The sequence below is a fragment of the Ovis canadensis genome, chromosome 4 (genome assembly GCF_042477335.2).
Source record: "Ovis canadensis isolate MfBH-ARS-UI-01 breed Bighorn chromosome 4, ARS-UI_OviCan_v2, whole genome shotgun sequence".
In the NCBI taxonomy this organism is placed as follows: Eukaryota; Metazoa; Chordata; class Mammalia; order Artiodactyla; family Bovidae; genus Ovis; species Ovis canadensis.
In genome coordinates, this window is record NC_091248.1 from 113,648,238 (window position 1) to 113,674,488 (window position 26,251).

General features: G+C 41.7%; 1 protein-coding gene across 23 annotated transcripts in view; it reads left to right on the forward strand.

The window, feature by feature from the left end:
* The window catches only part of CALD1 (caldesmon 1), a 235,953-nt gene that overhangs the window by 194,669 nt on the left and 15,033 nt on the right, over positions 1–26,251 (forward strand). For 12 of the 23 annotated variants that reach the window (XM_069588433.1, XM_069588428.1, XM_069588429.1 and 9 more), the window contains 5 exons: positions 840–986; positions 4,624–5,026; positions 13,001–13,143; positions 17,454–17,712; positions 20,343–20,483. In XM_069588433.1, the coding sequence (XP_069444534.1) occupies positions 840–986; positions 4,624–5,026; positions 13,001–13,143; positions 17,454–17,712; positions 20,343–20,483 (1,093 nt within the window). Of the gene's footprint in view, positions 1–839; positions 987–4,623; positions 5,711–6,936; positions 7,015–13,000; positions 13,144–17,453; positions 17,713–20,342; positions 20,484–26,251 lie in introns of all 23 variants that reach the window. The other 11 variants (XM_069588416.1, XM_069588418.1, XM_069588419.1 and 8 more) reach the window with 1 other exon arrangement.

Genomic DNA, 26,251 nt, shown 5'->3' on the forward strand with positions numbered 1-26,251 from the left:
AGGGGGCCATAGAGGCCACTGCCAGTGGCTCAGTGATAGAGAATCCACCTGCAATGGAGGAGACATAAGAGACGCAGGTCAGATCCCTGGGTCAGGAAGATCCCCTGGAGGAGGAGATGGCAACCCACTCCAGTGTTCTTGCCTGGAGAATCCCATGGACAAAGGAGCCTTGCAGGTTGTAGTCCATGGGGTCACAAAGAGTCGGTCACAATGAGCACACACACAGAGGGCACTGCCCTGAGTGTGAAGCCTCTTCTCAGTTGTCAACGACACCTTCTTTCTTCCATGAAAAGGAACTACAAAGGAAAAAATAAATCCAAGCAAAGAGGATATCCTGCTCTGGTTTTTAGTTAGCTGTTTGGCCTGTTAATGCCAGATTCCTGGCTTGGTAACATAACTTGATTCTTTTCTGACCTTTGTGAAAATGTATCCACAAATAATTCATACAACATGCTGAATCTTTTCGATGAGTGTTTTGATTACTTTCAGTTCAATTCTTTGGATTTCTGCTTCTAAATCTTTACTAATCATCAGCTTAGTAAAGAAATCTAAATAAGCTAACCCACAGTCTTCAAAGGCAGTTGCTGTTGTATAAATTTTTTCAGTTTAAGCTGTTATTTGATCATTGTCAATTATCCTCTGTAGCTATTGGACTAATGGTTTTCAGATACTTAAAAGTTTTAAAACCCGTCAGATCAGGTCTCTAAATGTTAAGAAACAGAACCGTCCTCTTAGAACTCTGTGGTTCAGTAAGTAGTCATGTTCAGGGTCGATCCTGCCAAGAAGCTGGTAAAGATGGTTGGCATTTGGCTCAAGAGGTGGTGTTTTCGATGTTGCAGAATCGCCTACCAGCGGAATGACGATGACGAGGAAGAGGCCGCCCGGGAACGGCGCCGCCGCGCCCGACAAGAAAGGCTGCGGCAGAAGCAAGAGGAAGAAGCCTTGGGGCAGGTGACTGACCAGGTGGAGGTCAATACCCAGAACAGGTACTGTCCTCTTCGGAAGGGCACATTTCTCAATTGCTTCTTAGTCAGTCTGATGAAAGAAATGTGTTGGGCAAAACACTCCCTTCTCAGCCCAGCTCAATCTCTTTCACTGTTTCTAGCTTGTTTAATTCTTGTGTGGCCGTTATTGGCAACTCACCAGACTGGACTGTTGATCTGATTTAGACATCAGGATAGCAATACTCCTTTCTTCTCACCCCCTATCCCGTCCCCTAAACACACCCCAATTGAAGGATATTTTCTTTGTAATCTATTAAATTTTTTATTTACTAAAATACATGGGTTTTATTCTTAAATAAGGAAAACTATTTACATTCATTCTTTAAGGTATTGTTATCTGTTCTGAACTAAAGATATATTAGTTTAATAGTCCTCTGCACCTACCAGTAGCAGAGAGAATACTTCAATTTTGAAAGTAGGCATGAATTGCAGATGTCTTATTCTTCCTAATATACAGCCTAACCCAGTATTCTCTGTTCTCGGTAATATTCTGCAAGGTGCAGAATCCTGTTTATAACGTAGTTATTCAAAGAAGCTTATGAGTTTAGTACTGCATTTTTCCCTATACCAGTCCTGGTGGAAATCAGGAAAGTCGAGATCTCTTAGTAGTAAGTTCAATTTCTTATAACAAGTGTGTGTTAGTTGCTCAGTCGTGTCCGACTCTTTGCTACCCCGTGGACTGTGCCCACCAGGCTCCTCTATCCATGGCATTCTCCAGGCAAGAATACTGGAGTGGGTTGCCATTCCCTTCTCCAGGGGATCTTCCTGACCCAGTCTCCTGCATTGCAGGCAGATTCTTTACCATCTGACCCATCAGGGGAGCCCTAACTTCTTTTAAAGGGATTTTTAAAAGTTCACACATACAAGGTCACACAATGCATTATGCTAATAGTATATGTCATGTATATGCTCCAAGGTACAGAAAAAATGAGGATGTTTGAAGGGGAATGGAGGAAAAGATTTTTTTAAATTATGAAATGGTTACATATAATGAAATCATCATATAAGATCTTTTGTGTGGTTTTGGTTTTAGATTCTCTTATTTTGTGTGTGTTGGGAGGAAACTGTATTTGATAATCCCCTTCATTCAATCTATATAGAAAATTCTGAAGGGAAAGGGTTATGACCTCTTTAATGTGAATTTCAGTGGGTACACAAAAGGTTTCTGAAGGCAGTTGTGAAAATGCTGGCAGGATGCCTCAATAAGGAAGCTTCTTGGTTAGGTGGACAAACAGACCTCATCCCTCAGTAAGTAGCTCCTAATTAGGGAGGGTGCATAGCCAAGAGGTTGAGGTTTATTCTTTGGGGTTCACCACCTGGCTTTGAATCCCAACTCGACCCTCCCTTCACTAACTCTGTTTCTTCAGTTAAATGGAAATAAAAATTATACTTTTGTTTTAGGCGTGTCATTAAATTTAAATGAGATGATAACACATGTAAAATGCACATAATAATCTTGACCATTATTAGGAAGCTGGTAGCAGAATCTTCTAAAGCAGAGCAGTATGGTCGTCACTTCCTTTTCCATTTTTGAGCTGAGGGAGATGGGAAAAAAAGAGTTTTTACATTTTACATTTTAAGGCCTTCCATGAATCTGGCTATTAGGGAATAATCAACAATGCCGTAAAAAGTTACTAGTGCCTGTAGTTTTCTTGCTTTTAAAATCTTGCTCCTACTTGTATTTCTCTTCTTTTACAATTTACTATTAATAGTTATTTCATGCTATTGATTGAGTACAAAATTCTTTTTTTTTTTTTTTGGTAGCTCATATTCATGTAATTTATCTATGACATGAAGAATAAGTATTCTTCTTGGGGCTAAGCACCTGTAGTTGGTACTCAGCTTCTACTGATAATAGCTGTCCTGATTCATAAATAGCAAATAGCAAAGAAAGATTCAGTAGAGTCTGTTGTTTCTTAAGAGTTCTTTAAGCCAACTAGCATTTTGGAATTTGGGATACCTCTTAAAAATTATTTAAATTCAGTTGATCCAAATGCCTCATATATATAGATTTTTTCCCTTAAATTCTAAACTATTTGCATTTTCAGAGAAGTTTAACCCTTATATGTCTAATTCATCGACATGGTACCTTACAGCAACAGCAAAGGCCAAGAAAGTTTAAAATCTGGCCTCTATTCTGCCATTTCTTATTGTTAAAGGTGAAGTGTGTTTTTCCAAAATTAAGTGAACTTGAACTTCAAAAGGGCCAAGGTTGGTATGAACCATAAAATTTGATGGAGTTTCAAAACACTGTAAGACATACTTTTCCAACTCTGGTCACAGTCCTAGTATCACATGACTAGTTGTTTCCTGCAGTGAAGACCAACACCCCTGGCTTGGGCAGTGTCCAGCCATCATCCCACAGTAGTGAGCATGGTGATGGACATGCTGCAGTTTGGTTTTTAGAGATTTTCTCTTCTTATTTTATAAACATCAAATCTAACTGTTCTTTGTCTACTGTAGAAAAGAAGGGCAAGAGACCCTTTACTCATGGAAATCTTGACAAAGAATGTAGATGGTATATTATATATATATATATTAGTTAGGGCAACATCAGCTGCTTTAACAATGAGTTCCCAAATTGGGTATTTCTAATTGGTAGAACTGGTCCCCTATCTTCTGTTCTCTTATAAGTCTATCAAACTCAGGGGCTTTGGAGTCCTCTAATCTAGCCAGCAGAGATTGAAAAGGAAGAGAAGGTACCTCTGCTTCTTATTTGTCCTGGCCTGGACATCACACTTCTACTCATACTTCATTGGAATTATTGGGCATGTGGCCCCACCCAGGTGCAAGGAAGAAGAGAGGGTTAGGCAATGACTTGATGGGCAATGACTTCCCCTTGACTAAGGAAGGAGGAGCATGAATTATGGATGTCCCCACCGTAGGGGTTATTAGCCTGAATATAGTATAGCATCTGTGCCCTATTATTAATACATACACTCCCTTCCTCTCAAAGTACTTTGTGTTCCAGAAATCCAGATCAGGAATTCCAGATGACTTGGCAACATGTGGAAACACTATATGATATGAGAGGAATTTGTTTCTTCAGTTTTGTCCTTGTCTTAATTTGAGTTCTCCAAGAATCAGATTCTGAAACAAAGATTTAAGCACAAACAGTTTATTTGTAAAGTGATCCTAGGAAAAGCTGGTAGCAGTGTGGGAAAGTGAGTCAGAGAAGGCAACGCAACCAAATAAAGGTTTTCTTTCTGAGCAAATTACCACTGTGAGTATCTGGAGCTTAACTCCACTGGGAGCTCTAAGACCTAGTGCGCTGCAGGTACCTTGGGGCTATCTGATTCCAAAGGTGAAGAGAGTTGAGGTATTTATTCACTAATGCTCATGAATTTTTGCTAGAGGCACAGTGCCCAGGGGGGCATTAATACTCAGCTCTTCTGTTTACAGAATAGACTCACCGTGGCCAGAGAAAGACCATGGACAAAGGTTTGCATGTGCTATCATTGAAAGCCAGACAGGAATGTACTAATATGGGATTATATATGGGCAGTGTGTGTATATAGATTTCTCTATGTATCTGCTGTAGTTCCCACGTGGCACAGTGCATGAATCCAGCTGACCGATTAATCAGCAAGCTGTCCTTGATGTCGTTTCTGTTGTCCAGTGTGCCTGACGAGGAGGTCAAGACAACCACCACCAACACTCAGGCGGAGGGCGATGATGAGGCTGCTCTCCTGGAGCGACTGGCTCGGCGGGAGGAAAGACGCCAAAAGCGCCTCCAGGAAGCCCTGGAACGGCAGAAGGAGTTTGACCCAACAATAACAGATACAAGTTTGTCTCTCTCCAGCAGAAGAATGCAAAACAACACAACAGACGATGAAACGGCAGAGAAGGAAGGAAAAAGTGAAAGTCGCCAGGAAAGACAGGAGCTGGAGGAAACGGAAGTAGTCACCAAGTCACACCAGAAGAATGATTGGATGGAAGCGGAAGAGAAAAAGAAAGACGAGAAGGAAAAGGAGGAAGAGGAAGAAGAGAAGCCAAAGCCAGGGAGCATTGAAGAAAATCAGGTAGAGGTGGTGGTAGAAGAGAAAACGGCAGACACCCAGCAGGAAACAGTCATGCCGCTGAAAAATGGGCAGATCAGTGCAGATGAGCCTAAGACCGAGGAGGAGGGGGAAAGGGGCTCAGATGAGATTCTTCAGAATGAAAAGATGGAAGAGGAAGCCAAGGAAAGAGCTGAGGCAGAAAGGGCCAGGTTGGAAGCAGAAGAAAGAGAAAGAATTAAAGCTGAGCAAGACCGACAAATAGCAGAGGAGAAAGCAAAAAAGGAAGCAGAGGAAAAAGCAGCTGCCCAAGAGAGAGAAAGACGGGAGGCAGAGGAGAGGGAGAGGATTAAGGAGGAGGAGAGGAAGGCAGAAGAGGAGAGGCAGAGGATCAAGGAGCAGGAGAGGAAGGCAGAAGAGGAGAGGCAGAGGGTCAAGGAGCAGGAGAGGAAGGCAGAAGAGGAGAGGCAGAGGGTCAAGGAGCAGGAGAGGAAGGCAGAAGAGGAGAGGCAGAGGGCAAAGGCAGAGGAAGAAGAGAGAGCTAAGATAGAAGAGCAAAAACGTAAGAAGCAACTAGAAGAGAAAAAGGGGCAAATGCAAGAGAAAAAGATTAAAGGGGAAAAGGTAGAGGAGAAAACAGCAGGGAAGGGGGTCAGTGAAAAGAAAGTACAAGAAGATAAACCTCATACAGCTGTCCCAAAGAAACAGGTACAGTAAACCTTTTGCACCAAGTGTGTGATGCCTGCAACTTGCGAGAAATGTAATGCATATCAAATTTGGGACTGAGGCCACATTCCTAAGGCCCCATGTGCTTAATTGTTTGGCAAGCTGTTCATTTTTTTAGGTCATAGCAATATGCAAGCATAGAGCAATCAACTGAGAGCTAAATATTCCACTGACCAAATTTACTGATAGAACCAGAGAGAAGTGAATTGCTCTGTGCTTGATTGCTATGAATACCAGAAAAAATGAATTAACCCAAAGATGACAAGTGTGGTGGTGCTGCACTGAAATGATTCTGCACCTGCATCTAAACTCATTCCTTCTAACAACTGACCTCTCTCCACAGGTCTACATGAGGCAGGAGGACCGTAACTCCTCACCTCATCTATGTGTTTGGCATCTAATAAAAGATGCTAAAAGTTGGGGTGGGAAACTGACATGACGAATCATGGTCAGAAATATCTTAAGAAGACAAAAATAACCCCCTTGAAATTAACTGGTAATAAAGGAGGGAAAGGAGCCATTTGGGACCTTTTATTAAAAAAATGTCAAAATCCTGACTTGCCATCATGTAGACCTGAGCCTAATGTAGACTTGCAGAAAGCCATTCATCTGGGGCAGCATCAGCTTAAAACTGGTTGGTAATTACGAGCACACGTTTTGCTTCTTTTACCATCTGGGTGATACAGATTTATGTAGCTCAGGAAGAGTGGAATGGGGCTGGGGGGAAGGTCTGTAATCTAAGAAACATTTTTTTTTCCTCTCTCTGCAAGGCTACATTAAAAGCACTCTACCTAACCAGAAAAGAAAAGAGATGCTTGTGTATTCAGCTTTCCAAAGAGAACTCTCTATCGCTAAGTCTGCATTGCACTCAAGTCATCTTTCACTTCTGCTTCTTACAAGGGGCTCATAAACACAGCTATCATAAGAGATGATCAGGAACTAGATGCACCAAACACTCACGAGGTTTTTGACACTCACCAGAAGCACCACGTCACGCTGGACCACAGTGAGCACGATGGCAGGCACATGAGGAAAGATTTGGTGGGAGGAAACTATCCCACATTGCTGTTTAGAACCACTGGCACTGGGGAGATGTGAGTATTGGTACAGCCACAGAGAAGTCACTTCACGCCACATGCAGAGTGACCTGAGCACCCTCTCACTCTTGCTTTTAAATAAGTGACCTTACCATTCTTGAAAATAAAAAGGAAGAAGAAAGGGGGGCTAAAGTGCCAGCTAAAAGAGAAAAGTCCCAAGAAGACAAGGCTGCCTTCAAAAAAGAAGAGGTAAATATCATTGAGAAGGAACCTAGTCATAAACCATCGAGAGCAGTGTTCCATGACGTTTCAGGTCAGATCTCAAAATTGTAACCTCTAACCCAGTATTTTTCAAGCCATGGCTCATGATCCATTGAATGGTGAAATCAATTTAAAGCAAAACTAGTTAAAAATGTCAATCTGCATTTTTTTAATGAAGTAGAATAGAAAATATCAGAGGGCATCGTGGCCACTAAGTATTGCATTGTGATATAAATTGTCTTTTCTACTATGGGTCACAGTCAGAAAGCTTGAAAAACACTTCTCTGATCAACCTTTCCTGCTTTCTACTCTCCTCCAAAAAAGCTATTTTTTTTTTCCTTTGAGCCATCCTACTTTCATTTCAATCATGAAATATTTCCAACTGGCTTTGATTAATGATTTAACTTTTCCAAGGGAAAACACTCCCACACCTCTCAGTAGAAAATCTGATGAACTGAAGATGATATTTGGTTTTCAAAAGAATAGCTTGGCACAGTGTTCTGCATTGCATTTCTGAGGCACACACAGGAGCTGGTGCCAGGGTGTTTGACTGTAGGTAAGTAGTAAACAAGTCAGTGGACCAGAGGCTGCTGCAGAGAGCATGTCATTATGTCCTGACATAATCAAAATGCCACATCAGAAAGCCTGACCTCAGGGCTTCCACGGCCATCCAGTGGTTAAGACTCTTCACTCCCAATGCAGGGGACACAGGTTTGATCCCTGGTTGGGGAACTAAGATCCTGCATGCCACATAGCACAGCTTAAAAAAAAAAAAAAAAGGAGAAAGAAAGAAAGCCTGATCTTGTTTTAACTGTCATGCTTATGTTAGCTCCAAGCAATCCTAACAATGATGATAGTATTTAATAAGCTCAAAGTACTTGATCGTGGTAAAACTAAATTATCAAACATAAGAGTTGAATTACTCTGCTTGTGGGACTGAATTGTAGTTATTGAGCCCAACTCAGATGGACTCTTGCTACATTTTTCTGCCCATTATAGCACAGAATAAGACACAGACAAATCTATATTTAGCAAACAGATGAGATTTAATAGGAGAATGATTATTTTCTTAAACCTTTTTTTCCTAAGATTCATGTAAAAAGAACTCTAGTTCATGTTATATTTATTTTGTTTTTGGTATGTGTTCCTCCCATTTTCTAGTAGAACTTGTGGTGGCTTGGGAGTAAAAACCGAATGTGAACACTGCCCAGTTAAAAGCAGGAGAAAGCATGAATGCTAAAAACTAGAAAACTAAATTTGGCTCTAATGAGGCTGCTGAGAAATTTGTTGAACATGTTGGGAAACAACTGTTCTCATTCTGTAACAGAAAAACAACTACAAATTCATTTCTAAAAAATGAACATTACTTTGGGACTAAACTCAGAAATATCCCACATATATTATTTATTTCGCTTCCCACATATATATTTATATATCCCACATATATTATTATTTAGCTTCATCTCTAAAGCTAGCATTTTGTGTGGGGGAATATCTTTAACTTATTTTTTAATTGGCGTATACTTGCTTTACAGCACTGTACTAGTCTCTGCTGTGCAACAGCATGAAATCAGCTATGTGTATACATATACCCCCTCCCTCTTGAGTCTCCCCCCGACCACCCATCTAGGTCATCAGAGAGCTGAGCTCCCTCCGCTATACAGAAACTTCTTGGGGGGAATATCTTTAAATACAGAAGGAAGAGGGCGTGAAATCATAGCTCGGTGATTCCGTTTCTGTGGAGCAGGAGAGGCAGAATGACTCTATGAACCTTCCATTTCATTCAGTTCAGTCAGATGTGGATTGTTTTTAATGACCAAGGCATTCTGTGTCCATGTTTTGTGTCTGTGAACTAGAAGGAGCTCACCAGCAGCCATCCCATCATCCTTTAGCTTCTTTTCAGATAAGGCCCCCAGTTCAACAGTGGCCGTGGTTTGATGATTTCAGTCCTTCCCCTTTCTCAATCTGCCCTCCAGCACATTCCAGTGTCCCAAAACTTGGCCTCTTTTTGACACAAGAACAGATTAGCTCCTTAACCCAAGCTTTGGGGTGGGGGGGGGGGCAACAAACTGCCATTCCTGTTTTAACACTGCATACATAAATTACTAGTTGAATAACCCCTCTCCACCTGTTTGTGTAGCTACTCCACTTAGATAACTTTAAATCATAGTTTACATGATGTGGCCATTTTAAACGCCCTCCTTCTACCCCCCATCCCCCTTTTTGTTCTCTACTCTCAACAAGTCTTTTCCTTCATGGAGTTAGCAAAAAAAGGAAACAAAAACATCAGCTACATTTCCAGAAGCCCCTCCAATACCTTACACAAAACCTTCTTTCTCCCACTGCAGTTTAACTGTTTGCAGCAGTGAATCACAGATGACCAGTAACCCTGAAACATAATTTAACTTTTTCTCTTCCCCAACTATAAAATGCCTTCTTTTAATTTTTTTAAAATTTTTGTTGAAGTACAGTGTTGTGTTTATGCTGTATAGCAAGTGATTCGGTTATACAGATATTGTGTGTGTGCGTGAGTTCATGCTCAATTGTATCCAACTCTCTGTGACCCCATGGACTGTAGCACACCATGCTCCTCTGTCCATGGGATTTGCCAGGCAAGAATACTGGAATGGGTGGCCATTTCCTACTCCAGGGTAATCTTTCGAACCCAGGCATCGAACCCACATCTCTTGAGTCTCATGCATGGGCAGGCGGATTCTTTACCCACTAAGCCACCTGGGAAGCCCTTTATACATATACATATATTCTTGTTTTATCTACATTCTTTTCCATTATGGTTTATCACAGGATATTGAATATAAAATGCCCCACTGTAAAATGCCTCCTTTTAGTTCTTCACCCCAGAGCTTGTTTTTTGTTCTGGCCTCTAATAGGAAAACAGTTTCCAGTAATGAAACTAATATTCATATCATGTAGGCCAGAGCCTCTCACTAAACATCAGGATACTTGCTGGTCACCTGGGATCTTACGAAACACAGACTCTGACTCTGTGGGTCTGGGTAGAGCCTCAGCTCCCCAGGGAAGTCCATGCTGTCCATGGACAGGGCCTTTCATGTGATAGACATTGGGCCTGGAACAGGAATTGAGGCTTCTGAATCTAACAAAAGTATGTTCAGCGTAGTCTGAAAAAGTGTAACTTGCACTAGTTCTTATCATTCTTCCGGAATCAAATGATACAACGCAGTACAACAGAGAAACTGGTGCCTCAGTCCTTTTAGACTTGTTGAAACTTTTTGAGTGTCTCTCTGGCACAAGAGTATGTCACTGGAATTCCTACCCCTACACACATACACCCACGTGTTACCCCGCTGATCACTCTTTTTTCTGCTGTGCCGTACCCAGTTGTGTCCGACTCTTTGTGACCCCGTGGATTGTAGCCCAGGCTTCCCGGGTGGCACTAGTGGTAAGAAACATGCCTGTCAGTGCAGGAAATGCAAGAGACGTGGGTTCAATCCCTGGGTCGGGAAGATCCCCTGGAATAGGGCATGGCAACCCACTCCAGTATTCTTGCCCGGGATAACCCCATGGACAAAGGAGCTTGGCGGGCTACTGCAACAGGGTCAGACATGACTGAAGCAACTTAGCACGCACAGACTAGCCCACCAGGGTCCTCTATCCATGGGATTTCCCAGGTGAGAATGCTGGAGCAGATTGCCATTTCCTACTCAGGATACATGGCCCTGTATTAATCCATCAGCATAGGTCCTCTTCTTGGTAACATTTTGATCTAGAGGCTCTAATGCTTTTCCCAGTGGGCTCAGAATATCCCATTAGCTTAGGTTGAATCTGCTATAGATGCCAACCCATTGTGCTCCTTAAAGTGTTACAGAATTTATTTATTCATTTCCCAGAAAGAAAAAACAATTTGCAGTCAGCATTAAATTATCATTATTTCTTTGGGAATTTTTTAAAGTCTTCCAAAGAGAATATAAGCATACCATCTACCACAACTTTGCCAATACAGACAGAACTTGAAAAAAAGGGATATTTCTTCTGTTAGACATGTATGGTTTTACAAATCTATTTTACACACATTTTTGGTCAGTAAATTAGATAATGCATTTTGGGAGACTGGAAATATCTCTGACTCCAAAATAGGAGAAATGAGTTTCTCTTTGTATAGTGCTCCACAAACTATAAGGTGTGACTCACAATTTCTTTCATGGGTTCACTGCAAGGCGACCTCCCTCACCCTTAAATGTGTATCCCCAGATACTTCTTAACCAGGATATAAACTCCCATCCATAGTTTCTGGGGCTATTCCCAACAATGTTAGGTCAGAATGAAAAGAGACCTTGCTTGCTCCTGCCTGCCCAATAAATACTGATTTACCACCAGGCTAGGACCGTTGAATTAAAGCTGCGGGACAGACCGGGAGGTTTCTTCTCTTCTCTGAGCCTCTCAGCACAAATCTGGAGCCAAGAGGGAAGGCACAGGTTGAAGGATTAGGAAGGGATCATTTAGCCCAACCCTCTCTTTTCATGCACACGGAGCCAGCATTCCAGAGATGTTAGGTGACTTAAAGGAACAGTTAGATTGTTGACAACACTGAAACTAAAACTCAGATTTCCTGACTTTCAGACAAAGCTCTCAGAAAGAATAGCAAAATTACAGCCTCCCTCTTCAGCAAGTCCAAGGGCTGTCCTAGATATATGCCACTTGGAAAAAGATTAAAAGTCTTAACTAGCTAGGGCACTGTGGTAATGAATAGTCCATCGATAGTAATTTAATCAAATAATACTCGGCAAAAGCAATCAGGCAAAGGACTACTGAAGACTCATCAGTAAAGAGCAAAAAAAAAAAAAAATCCTTTTCTTAGTAAAACGTGCACTTTGGTGGGAGTTAGGTATCAGAAGCATAACAACTGCAAAGAGGTGAGTGATCAGGTAAGGGGTGGGACCATCCTTGGCAGCCCCTGGAGCCCTGAGGTCTTACACCCAAACCCTCCTCTTTTGGTCTCTTTAGAATGTTAGTGCTTTGTCACTGTTTGTCTTCAAATGAGCAGTAATGAACCTCACCTGTTCTCACACTCATTTTTTAAGAATGGGTGAGATGATGAAGGTAATTTGAATTCCTTTGCCTCCCCCCAAAAAGCTATGCAAATTCAGTATACTTGGAAATAATCTGTCTCACTGTGAGGAACTTGTAACACAAAGCCTACACGTGTACACAAAAATTAGAGCTAATACTTGCCCTCCATGTACCACCTTCCTCTGTCTCCCACAACAATCCCAAAGCCACTTTCAGAGACTAAATTATCACCTTCAATGGAAGTCAAGGTCAGCCCTGGAATTTTTCCTTTGCATTCTATCTTTAATGCTTTAGATGACTACAAACATGGCCCCACAGGTCTCTGCGTCATCCCTCTAAAGGTAGGGTTATTATGTCTTCTATCCTGAAGACCCTAGTTATTCATTTGATTAAAATACTAGGGTGGTCTTCCTCTGACATCTGCCAAGACTGACTTGACAGGTCTGGCTAACTCAGTAGGTTTCTTATTTCCTCCTCAACACATTCAAACCCTTCTCAAAGAAGCACCCTTCATCCAAGAAGAAACCTGTCCAAGTAACTTGGCCATTCTCCCATCAAGGCCACATTAATAATTGCTCTTCCCGGTGGGAACTGAAAACAACCCCTCTCATGTGGAGTTTCCATAACATAATGGTTTCCAAATGGTAACACCTCCGTCACTTTTGAAAATAAAACCTCAGTGAAATAAGGATGATCCTGACCTCCTAAAATTGTGGTCAGGGTCTTTGCTCAGAAGCTGGAGGACCATAGCTCATGCTCCAAGAATTTCCTCTGATTCCAGGTCTACCACATCATTCTCCAGTGGTTTGTTTTACTTCTCAGTTTTCTGGCTTCCTAACAATGTTGGGTTTTATTTGGTGATACCAACTGAAACCTAATAAGATTTTTATCGTTATGTTTCTTCCTGATATGTACCATTGGTTAGCTCAAAGATGAGAAGACTAAAAAGGATAAAGAAAGCAAAGACGTTAAGAGCTTCTTGGATGCAAAGAAGGGATTTACAGAAGTGAAGTCTCAGAATGGAGAATTCATGACCCACAAACTTAAACACACCGAGAATACTTTCAGGTAAGACATAGTGGCTAGTTAACAGTGACTCTGCTCATGTATGAAAAAAAAAAAAAAAAATCAGTCTCCCTACCCTGTGACTCCAGACAGAAACGTGCTAACAGGCAACATACTTTTGTTGTGAGGTCACTGGCCATTGTCTCAGAGATACTCCGTCAGCAGATCAGGCTATCAATCCCTAACAGGAGAACAGCAGGCCCTGCTCAGACAAGGTTTGATCTGCTTTTCCCATTATTTGACAAGGCAGATCAATCCTGCTTGGTATCTATGTTTTTGTTCACTGACCTAATATGTTCACGTAAGATCAGCTTATTAGAAAACATTATCACCGGAGTTCATGTCATGGATTCATTCTCTGTAGGGTCCAGCAGACATCATAAAAGAAACTCTCAATACCATTTTCAAGAGTGTATTTTCTAAACATTGTTTAAAAAAATTGTTGCAGAAAAGGAAGATTGCCCTGTGGCCAGATACTTTGGAAACATTAGATTAAACTAAATAAGTTACCTTTCTTTACCGCTAAATAAGTTATATCTCTTTACCACAGGACTTAGAGAGCCTTTGATGTTATTTTGCCTTGGAGAATCTCTAAGAGGGAAGAAGAGGGAGAGCAACTAATGCTCCAGTTTGGAAAACCCTCTTGCAGAGCTTCAGATTCCCCTTTTTCATCCCCTCTCCTATCACACTGAATAGATCTGGGCGATTAAGTGTAGGACAGATAGACAAGTGCCTACACGCTAAGTCGCTTCAGGCCTGTCCAACTCTTCACAACTCCATGGTCTGTAGCCTACCAGGCTCCCCTGTCCATGGAATTCTCCAGGCAAGAATACTGGAGTAGGTTGCCATGCCCTCCTTCAGGGGATCTTCCTGACCCAGGGATCAAGTATATGCAGGCAAATCCTCACTTCTAGGTTGAATATGGAGATACCCCCACCCCCCAGCTTTGTAGAAGAACTCAAGTTACAGAAGCCTGCCATGGACACCTGGCTACCTGACTCTCCGTGCCCCGTTCCTACACACACTCGCTCCAACTGCTGGTGCCAAATTGCAGTCTGTTATGTCACTGGCTGCTGTGCCAAACATTCTGGAAAAAATCTGGGGTCCCTATTATGTGGATTCCTTGCCTGTAGCCCCTGTTTTTTGGAACACCTCAAATAAGAAAGTTCCAAGCAGATGTTGTATAGAAGTCAGACTGCTCCTTACACCAAAGCATGGATAACACTCAGAAGCAAGCAGAACTATGAGGGATGGACATTTCTAGCCACTTTAAGATGCTAAATTGTTAGGTAAATATATTGTTATGCACACAATTTTTCTACACAAAAATTTGAGCAGAAATCTAGTCACTTTCCTGCACTGGAGAAGGAAATGGCAACCCACTCCAGTGTTCTTGCCTGGAGAATCCCAGGGACGGGGAGCCTGGAGGGCTGCCGTCTATGGGGTCGCACACAGTCGGACACGACTGAAGTGACTTAGCAGCAGCAGCAGCTAGTCACAGTTTTACAAAAGAGAGCTGAAAGCACATGGAAGGAAAGATGTGTATTCAAAGCCTAAATAAAGTGTGAGGGAATGAGAAATGTAGAACGTATAGATGTTACTTGGGATTGGCAAGAAAATGGATGTAAAAATTAAGTTTATTAGGAATTCATAGAAAATCTAGAAATCAAGCTGATTCAGGCTGGTAAGCTGAGTGCAGAGCTTGCTGAAGTGCCAGTCCTTTAAGGTGTTAGAGCCCTAGAACAGTGTCAAGTTCATGAAAAGTGTTCAAAGAATATTACCTAAAAGTATTATTATTTAATTACTTAGATAAGACCCTGATCCTGGGAAAGATTAAGGGCAAGAGAAGAAGGGGGTGACAGAGGATGAGATGGTTGGATGGTATCATCAATTCAATGGACATGTGTCTGAGCTAACCCCTGGAGATGGTGAAGGATGGGGAACCTGGCGTGCTGCAGTCCATGGGGTTACAATTGTCAGACACACCTTAGCGACTGAACAACAATTACTTAATAGTTTAAAACATGTGCTGTAGGTCCAAGTACAATTTTATTAAATAACTTTAAAAATCTGTCAGTAGAAAGAAGTTTGGTTAACAATTAGCAAGCTTCTCAACCAGTTTTAGTCAAAACTCAGATTGACAATTAACATGCCCATTGTTTGGAAATCCAGAAAACTGGGCAACTCGAAAAGATAAGTCACAAGAGACGGCAACACACTGAGGACTGAGAACCCAAAACTGAGATTCTTGCTTTAATTTTGCTATGTTTTGACAGGAAAAAAATGAAACAAACTGCTACCATATTATTAGTTTTTAATTTAGCTGCCAACATATGTTAGTTGTAGTTTCAATTAGAAATTGATCCCTGTAGAAGCAGAGACACCTCACTTTGCTCCAGATAGTTATAGAGTGAAGAGGAGCTGGGGAGGAGTGAGAGCCTCTATTTGGATTAGCTTAGTACCTATTAGTCTAACTGAAAACTAGCTGTGTTCATAGTGAAAGGTCTATATTAATCTCGACTTTCACCTAGCGAAGCCACAGAAAGAGGAAAGAACCTTCTGGAAGAAATTTCCATATTAGTGGTACCCTAACACTCAGGCCATGCCAGCACATCTGAGCAGATGTGATGCCGCCAAAATTCTTGTTCCTGTTTCGAGCATAGCTCCTTTTGTTGATTTAATTACTTTTCCCTTTGATAGACCCATTTTCTTATAGCTAGATGTTTTCTCTAAAATATGACATGAAAATCTCAATTCAGAGCAAGTTAAGCACCCATCACTTAAGGAAACTACCAGTAACATTTTCCCCAGATACTCTTTATGTGTATACATTCAAAACAGATATAGATGTATACAGATGTGTATAATTATAAATCTCTGTCTTAAAGTGATTCTTTCACTGTGCATAATGGTGTATCTTTTTGCTAGCTTTCTACACCAGTGAGTATAAGCCTACAGTTAATGTTATAGTGTTCTGCTGGGTGGATGGGTCATGACTGATTTAACGAGTCCCTAAATGATGGGCATCTGAATGTCCAAAATGAAGATTGAGCGACACCTAGTGGAGTCCAGAAAAGTTTCTGTAGACACGTGTTAGCAGTCCTACCAAACAAAACACCATGAACAGGAAGAACCAACTTCTGAAGATGGAGAGACTTTTAACTGAAAGGAGAGGGTTGCTCTCTGGAGTCACAGGCCTATGAACATGTAAAACTTTGAAAGAGCAATATCAAGTCTTAAAGGGTCCCCTAACCTTGACTGAGTTAAAAATAAGAGTTGATCTTTAGCTACCAAGAACCTAGAATGATATTTTTTAACTTTTTAACCTCAACTCCTAGTAAGATATAAATTTTATATCATATCCCGGTACATACCTACATATGTATTTATAACTGAAACAAGAATGTCAAGAAAAGGTCGTTTCCCTTGTTCCATGCAATACCCTCTGATGTTTTCTCGTTGATTCTTTTAAATGCTAATTACAGTCCACTAAAATGCAGCTTGAAAAGCATAGTACTAAAGGACATAGTTTATTCAGAACTATATCACTATTTTAAAAGCATGAGATGCACGTAAAAAATCAGTATCGGTAACTATGTAATCTTGAACTCCTTTTCTGTTCCTCCTCTTGCCTCATAGCTAGAAACACCAGAGCTATTCTCTGCGTGGAATAAACGATACCAGACCATGGTAATTCATCTGTTAAAAAAGTGTCAGAAATGGGCCACCTATGTTCAGATATAGTTAAGAATGCCCTCACTACCTGTTAATGAGTATTTATATAAGATTTCTTCCATTTTTGTGGCTCAATAATATTCCATTGTACATACTTTCCCATTTTTGTAATACGTTCATCCACCAATGGGCACTTAGGCTGTTTCCATATCTTGGCTATTGTAAATGATGCTGCATGACCATGGGCATTACTTGTATCTTTTTGAGTTAGTGTTTTCATTTTCTTTGGATAAATACCCAGAAGTGGAATTCCTGCCTCATATAGCAGTTCTACTTTTAACTTTTTGAGGAACCTCCATACTGTTTTCCCTAGTGGTTGTACCAATTTACAGCCCCACCAACCGTGCCTGTTTGCTCCCATTGTACAACCTAGGAAACCCAGGGTAAGTGACAGAGAGGGGACTTGGATTCAGACCTGGGAATTCCAGATGGACCCCAACTTAGCCATGAGGTTCCACTGTCCAGTGAGGGCAGTGGAGATATCTGTGTGGGATGCAAGGCCTGCAGACCGACCTCCCCTGCTTCCAGGGGCGGTGAGGGTAGGCTGCAAGGCAGACGAGTGTCCCACTCCTTTGCAGCCGCGCTGGAGGGAGGGTCAGCGAGGCCAAGGAGGCTGAAGGCACTTCCCAGGTGGAAGCCGGCAAGCGGCTGGAGGAGCTGCGCCGCCGCCGTGGGGAGACGGAGAGCGAGGAGTTCGAGAAGCTCAAGCAGAAGCAGCAGGAGGCGGCCTTGGAGCTGGAGGAGCTGAAGAAGAAGAGGGAGGAGCGAAGGAAAGTCCTGGAGGAGGAGGAGCAGAGGAAGAAGCAGGAAGAAGCAGAGCGAAAAGTGAGAGAGGAGGTAAGGCGGGACGCAGCGCAGCGGTCTAGCGCCTTCACTCACCCAAGCTCACGAGTAGGCGTCTCCCCTGAACATCCTGACCCTGGAAAATAGTTTCTTCCCTGGTGAACTGCTGCTTCCCTTTTGAATGTGAATTCTCACAAATGCATGAATCTGAGCAAACTCCGGGAGATAGTGAAGGACTGGGAAGCCTGGTGTGCTGCAGTCTTTAGGGTCACAAAGAGTCCGAGTCGACTTAGCAACTGAACAACAGCAGCAGCTTGCTGTGTGCTAAACGTGGTTCTAAAACTTTTATACACATTAATTTATTCAGTTCTCCTAAGAGCTCTCTGATATAGGTAGTCTTCTCATCCCCATTTTACAGGTCAGGAAACTAAGGCACCCAGAGGTTTTGTAATTTTCCCCAGGTCCCACTTGTCTTTGTCTTAATGCATGTCTCTGGAAATGTCCCTCAGTAAAGACTGTGAGAACAGAGAAGGATGAAAAAGTCTGCAGATCAGTCACAAGAACCAAGAGTCACATGGTAGTTGTTTTTTGATATTTGAAGGGGTTTCATAGAGAAAGATTTTCCCAAAAATCGTTTTGGGGGTGTGCTAAGTGGAGGAGTAAGTGACTAGATTTTCACAGGCAGGGACAGTACCTGCTTTGTTCATTGCTGTGCACCCAGGACCCAGCACAGCGCCAGGCATGTAGCAGGAGCCCAGTGATTATGAGCAGATGAATTTGTTCCATCTTCTTAAGCAGAACTGAAAATGACAGATAAAGTTACAAGAAGGCAAATGTTGAAAACTGAAAAAGTGCTTAACCAACTACTGTAAGCATTGCAGTAGTTCACAAAGAGCATTTTTTCCTTGTATCCTATTATCCTCATTTTTTGGACAAAGAAATGGGAATCGTAGTTTGACTGACTTGTGTGAAGTCACTTGACTAATAAGTGATAGATTTGCTACTGGGACCCAGTTTCTCCAACTCCGCCTAGAGCTTTCCAGACAAATCTCCAGAGACTGTGATCTCCCATCATTTAGAATATGCAAAAAGACTTTGGATGACTTTCTGACATGGATCCTATACAAACATTCCTCAAACTGTGTGGAAAGTGTGGATACATTACTCCAAGGTCTCTTTCAACTGCAGCTCTTCTTGAGCCTGTGACCTTTGGTTAGAAAGTAATTGGAGTGATCGTTTTAGAATCAGACCCTCTGCCACTGGCAAGCTGGGACCTTGGGAGAGTCACTAGACCGTGAGACCTCTTTTCCTTATCTGTGAAATATCTACTTTCAGGATTGTGGTTATTAAATCATGGTATTCAGGATGCCTGGTACATAATAGACCCTCAGGAAGTCATAGTTTTCATTCCTGTTATTATTCTTATTGCTGTTCTCCAGAGGAGCAAAGTATCAATGAAAGCAGAGGAGCAACATGCCCTCTGAGAACTGGACTGGACCTCAGAGATGATCTGCTCTAACCTCCTACCAAGCACAGTGTCTTAGTGGCAGCCGCTGTAACAAATTGCCATAGACTAGGTGGCTGATAAGACATACAGGAGATGTTTGTCTCATAGTTCTGAGGCTAGGAAGTCCAAGATCGAAATGCCAGCAAACTCTGTGTCTGGTGTGACCTCAGTTCACAGATACAGTCTTCTCGCTGTGTCCTCATGGGGCAGAAGGGGTGGGAGAGCCCCCTAGAGCCTCTTTTAGGTTCCATTCTCATGGGCCCCAAACCCCCACCTCCTAATGCCATCACTCTGGGGGCTAGGATTTCAACACAGGGATTGGGTGGGGGACACAAAGATTCGTCCACAATACACAGGATCTTTCTGCAGCATCCTCTGACACATGAACATCCAGTTCCTGCTTGAGAACATCCAGTTTGAAAACTACAAAGACTACATAAATCTGTCAGAAAACTTCCTAGAGGATGTGCAGCCTGATGAGAAGACAGTGTTCTGGCCAGGAATGAAGGCACCGAGGGGCTGATGAGAGGGATTGTAAACATCTGTGATTTCACCACTAGGGAGCAGTATCTACACCGTTTCAGATTTGTCAAACTATCTGGAAATAATCTACTCAGCTAAGGAAGGGGCAAGCAGGAAACCATCTCTTGTACAATTTAGTAAACATAGCGCTGTATATTTGTGTACCTTAGCATATGAATCATCTCATTTGTCTTCACATCTCTCCTAGGAAGTAGGTAGAAGTGATAACTTATTTTACATACACAAAATGAAGGGCCAGTGTTTGATGACTTGACGCGGTGATGATGACTATGATGATCGTCCCGCTGAACATGAGTCTAAGCATTCTACCTGAGCTTTCTCATTTAGTCTGTGTTAAATCCCTAGTCAGTGGATACTGTTATTATCCCCATTTTACAAATGAGGAAACTGAGGCATGGGGTAGATAAGTAACATGGCCAAGGTCACACAGTTTGGAAGGGGCAGTGCCAGAGTGCACATCAGCAGCTGGACTCAAGTGCTCAGGCTTAATCTCTGGTGCCACCCTTGAGGAAGGGCTAGCATCTTTTCTAGAACCTGGGTCTTTCTCTTCTAGGACTATGACCATTCCCCTACAGCACTCTTTCCTTTTGGCTTGAAGCTGATATTAACGTCCTTGTTATTTGTTCTTTCTTAGGAAGAGAAGAGGAGGCTAAAGGAAGAGATTGAAAGGCGAAGGGCAGAAGCTGCTGAGAAACGCCAGAAGATGCCGGAAGATGGTTTATCAGAGGACAAGAAGCCCTTCAAATGTTTCACTCCTAAAGGTTCATCTCTCAAGGTATTTTTCCCCAGAAAACCTTCTTGTGCTTATTAAAATATGATAGAAACATGATTTCAGCTCCTGATTTAGTTTTTAATTATTCAAAGCTTTTGTTCCATTTATCTTTTTGCTCCCTCTGTCAGCAATTTCATAGCTTTTTTTCATTTTCAAGATATAGATAGGAGAGACATCAAGTGGAGTACTTTGTGTCTTTTGTTTATTAGATCTTTGATTAAAATGACCTATGGTGATTACCTCTGGATTTCATTGACCCACACTCTCAGTGTGCCTTATTACTTTGAGCAGTTAAAAGCAGAAACATTGAAACTATAAAACAGGCAAATATATTTTAAAGGTTTAAGCTGCTTTTTCATGCTAATTTCATTATTTTTCTTTGTCATTATTAAGAGCAGGACAGCTGGGGATGGCACAGGTCAAATTTCAAAGCTGTTATCATCAAAGGAGATGAAATGTGACTCGGATAGGCTCCCTTGCCAGGATGAATTTGGTCTGACTACTCCGTTCTGTGGTCATAGCTCCTAATAAAGGAAGACAGAAGTGCTGCTGAGAGAATGAGCTGGAAGGAGCTGAGTCAGGGCGATGATGGGCTGGTTGAGATGGAGAGACCAGAGCGTAGACTCAAATATGTATTTTTGCTTATACAGTTAGCATGTTTTGAGTCCCTGGCACAGTGAAGATACTCACTGATGTAGTGAGTGTTTATTGAATAAATTACATGGACGAATGAATCTTTAGAGACTGGAACTTTGAGCAGTTTTTATTTTCTGTCATCTTAGCCAGGTTCCAAAGCCCTGACAACAAGTTACAAAGCACTAACAACAGGTAAAGCCAGTATAGAATCATAGCCAGGCTGCAGCTGGTTCATGTGTGTTGTGTGTATGTCTATCAGTGTGTGCACATTTTGATCAAAAGTCAGTTATTTACACTTATTACCTGTTTACTTATTACCTATTTTACATGGAAACCCATATGTTTTATTCCTAGAACATTTCCTTTAGTCTTTAGGATGGTCTGGGTCCCAGTCTACCATGGTTCTAACCCCTCCCAAATAAACTCTTTATACTTCAATCTCATCTCAAGGGCTGCTTCAGGAGGAATTTTCTTATTTTATATTTATAACAAACCTAGTATGTTCTATGAACTATGAAGGAGGGAAGCACAAAGCAAGGTCACTGTCTATAGGGCACTCATATCGTTGACCGCCTCAGGAAAACTCAAGAATTACAAGGGTAACCAAGTGCAGACTACCAGCTTAGTGAGGTCTCTGAGTGGAGCAGGAGGAGAGAGAGGCTGTGTGGAGTAAGTTAGCTTCATTTATGGATCTGAAATTTGAATTTCATAAAGTCTTCCTGTGTTACAAAATATTCTTTTGACCTTTTCAAAGGCATTTAACAATGTAAAATGTTCTTAGTTTGTGGGTGGATGGAGAACACAGGCAAAACTCCATTTGCATACCCCTGCTGAAGGAGAAAGAGCAGAAAGAAGGATGCAAACTCTGCTCACTTTAGACCATCTCTGCACAGCTACTAGGTCCCCCTCTGTCTGGGTCCATTTCTTCCTGGCTCATCAATAATCAAAAAAAAGAAGTGTCCTCTCTCTTTCAACCTTCCTTCAATTGCCAGCTGAGCTAAGCTTTCCTTGAGCTGTGTGGGAACATGAGAAAAGTTGTAGTTATCGAGACTTCTAATTTCTACTTTGTTTTTCAAAAGAAACTGCAACCCATCCTGTTTCTTCAAACATCTCTCTGCCAAGGTTCCCAACTTAGCTTCTCTAGTGTTTCCATCAACCAGACTCCAGAGTTCCCACAAAGCCATTTACCTACTTATTCTGGTAGAGAAGGACGGGAAGGCCTGGCATGTTGCAGTCACAAAGACTCAGACACGACTGAGCAACTGAACAACAACATTCTAGTAGAAAGGCATGTGTGAGCCATCAAAATTGATATATAAAAAAGAAAATTTCAATTTCTGTGTAACAGAGACGTGCTTTCAAGAGGAGGCAATCTAGTGTTTTTCTCCATAGTATGTGCCTTGAAGAACCTGCTATGGCTCTTGTTTTATAACTTCATTTCATGTCCTACAATTGAAATTCCTGCAACTGTTGACACTCTTGGCCCTGCAGCTATTATAAATGGTCACAAGCTAACATTGTCGAATGCCAGCGGGAGGAGAAACATTTGATATTTGACCACAAGATATTATCCACTGGTGTATTTTGTTGATTTCTCATGGCTTACGTTCCTCGTCTGAGAAGCTCAGAACCTGGTTTCTCATAATTAAATTATGCTGGCAGTGAATGATCGTTCTTACCTAAGACATATAAACAATAAGTTTTAAGTAAATTAAATTTAGAATTTTGTTTTTATTATTATTTTCATATACTCATGGTAGAGGGAGTGTGGAGTTAAGGAGAGCGCCAGTTTGCTGAAATGCGTGTGATTTTCCCGTTTCATTAGGACCACACTGCCACCTCTTGGTTTATAGAAGAAACAGTTTCTCTCTTTAAACTCCTTACACTGAACAAGTAATTTACAAATTTAGTAGAAATTGTTACATTACTGAGAGTCAGTAAGTGCAGGCATTTGCCAGCAAAAATATATCAGTAAGTCCTGACAAAATGTGATGTATTGGATACTGTAGATACAAAAGGAGATGTTAGAGTCTGAGAGCCATAATGTGAATAAATGTGATGGCCAACATTAACAAGGTGATCCCCAGGTCAGAACGATGCTAGAGGTGCTACAAAGAACAGGCGCCCTCTCTGTCTCCCCTGTCTGCTGTCCTTCCCCCACACTGAGCGGTTCTCCATTCTTCAGCCCCACTGCTCCGCTTGCTTCTTGGTTCCCCAAACCTTTGCATATGTGTCTGCTCTGCTACAAATGTCCTCTCCCCTGCAACCCACACACTCCCCACCCTCATTTTCATGAACTCATTTATAAAGCTGTGTAAACTATAAACTATAAAATTCAGCTTAAATACCAGAACATCTGAAAAACTTTCTCCAACTCTCCCATTTTTTAACCTTTAATATGGTACCTACCGTTTAGTTTTTTAATAATTTTTAAATTTTTATTTTTATTGAAGTACGGTTGATTTGCAGTGTTGTGCCAGTCTCTTCTGTATAACAGAGTGACTCAGTTTTACACATATATACATTCTTTTTTAATATTCTTTTCCATTATGGTCTGTCCCTGGAGACTGGATGTAGTTCCCTGTGCTTTACAGTAGGACTTTGCTGTTTATCTACCACTGAATTTAAAATTTTTCATTTATCTGTTCTGCTAGTCTCCCCTACTGACTCTGTACAGAATTGGAGCCCTGTCTTATACATCATTGGTGTTTAATTTTATATAATAGGTTCAGTTCAGTTCAGTTCAGTCTCTCAGTGGTGTCTGACTCTTTGCGACCCCATGAATCACAGCGCACCAGGCCTCCCCATCCATCGCCAACTCCCAGAGTTCACTCAAACTCACATCCATTGAGTCAGTGATGCCATCCAGTCATCTCATCCTCTGTCGTCACCTTCTCCTCCTGCCCCCAATCCCTCCCAGCATCAGAGTCTTTTCCAGTGAGTCAACTCTTCGCATGAGGTGGCCAAAGTACTGGAGTTTCAGCTTTAGCATCATTCCTTCCAAAGAACACCCAGGACTGATCTCCTTTAGAATAGATTGGTTGGATCTCCTTGCAGTCCAAGGGACTCTCAAGAGTCTTCTCCAACACCACAGTTCAAAAGCATCAATTCTTCAGTGCTCAGCTTTCTTCACAGTCCAACTTTCACATCCATACATGACCACAGGAAAAACCATAGCCTTGACTAGACGGACCTTTGTTGGCAAAATAATGTCTCTGCTTTTGAATATGCTATCTAGATTGGTCATAACTTTCCTTCCAAGGAGTAAGCGGTACTCACATATAATTTATTGGTTTGTTGGTTGTGTGACAGACAGGTTGGCAGGGATAAAGATTGGATGGATAGATGAGTGAATAATATTACAAGTGCCAGTACATTGTGTGGTTCTAATATATTTTATCTCATTCAGAAAAAGTTTAGCTGGGAACTTTTCCTCCAGAAATGCACTTCTAAGTTCACGTTAAAATCAGAAAAATAAGGGTTTGAAACCCTTTTCACGTCATAAACTCGGGGATACCTATAGCACATTTTTGCATAAAGTTTAATTTTAATGAGTTTGATTTTATCTTTGTAAGAAATCATTGGAAAGGATGAAGTGCCCTCACTAGCATCTATAAAAGTATTGTTCAACTGATATTAGGAGTGAAGCATGTTTTCCAAAAAGCTTAAGGTTATTTATTAATAATCTGTGAGTCCTAGGCCAATAGTCTAGAAAAAGCCATTGACATTTTGAAGATTGTAGGGGAAGGTCAGCTGCTGACCTATTCTTGTTGTTGTTCAGTTGCTAAGTCATGTCCAATGCTTTGTGACCCCGTGAACTGCAGCACGCCAGGCTTCCCTGTCCTTTAGTATCTCCTGGAGTTTGCTCAAACTCGTGTCCATTGAATTGGTGATACTATCCAAGCATCACATCCTCTATCGCCTCTGCTCCTCCTGCCCTCAATCTTTCCCACCATCAAGGTCTTTTCCAATGAGTCAGCTCTTTGCATCAAGTAGACAGTATTGGAGCTTCAGCTTCAGCAGTCCTTCCAATGAATATTCAGGGTTGATTTCCTTTAGGATTGAATGGTTTGACCTCCTTGCTGTCCAAAGGACTCTCAAGAGTCTTCTCCAGCACCACAATTTGAATGCATGAATTCTCTGGCACTCAGCTTTCTCTATTGGCCAATGCTCACATCTCTACTTAACTACCAGAAAAACCATCAGTTCAGTTCAGTTCAGTTGCTCAGTCGTGTCCGACTCTTTGTGACCCCTTAAACTGCAGCACGCCAGGCCTCCCTGTCCACCACCAACTCCCGGAGTTCACCCAAACTCATGTCCATTGAGTTGATGATGCCATCCAACCATCTCATCCTTGTCGTCCCCTTCTCCTCCTGCCCTCAATCTTTCCCAACATCAGGGTCTTTTCAAATGAGTCAGATCTTCACATCAGGTAGCCAAAGTATTGGAGTTTCAGCTTCAACATCATAGCTTTGATTATATGGACCTTTGTGAGCAAAGTGATGTCTTTGCTTTTTCATATACTGTCTAGGTTTGTCATAGCTTTCCTTTCAAGGAGCAAGCATCTTTTAATTTCATGGCTGTAGTCACCATCCGCAGTGATTTTGGAGCCCAAGAAAATAAAATCTGTCACTATTTCTACATTTTCCCCATCTATTTGCCATGAAGTGGTGGGACCAGATGCCATGATCTTAGTCTTTTGAACATTGAGTTTTAAGCCAGCTTTTTCACTCTCCTCTTTCAACCTCATCAAAAGGCCTTTAGTTCCTGTTTGCTTTCTGCCGTTAGAGTCATATCATCTGCTTATTTGAGGTTGTTGATATGCACCAGTCTACAGTAACTATAATCTAGTAGATTCCTGAACAGGACAGAAAATGGACCTGTGTGCTTTGCACATGCTGTCGTATGCGAAGGTGTTACTATTTGCTGATGACAGAGGATGCATGGCAAAGGCTATTTCTAGCCTGGAGTTGGGTATCATGAGGAGTCAACAAATATTTGCTGGCTTATGAAGAACATTTGGATTTGAGTGATGCAGTTTTAGCAAAATACAATGCTTGATTTAGCAGCTTTAGTTGTAGCAAAAATTTCTAGCTTTAGAAAAAAATGTATTAAAAAAAATACTAAACTATCCA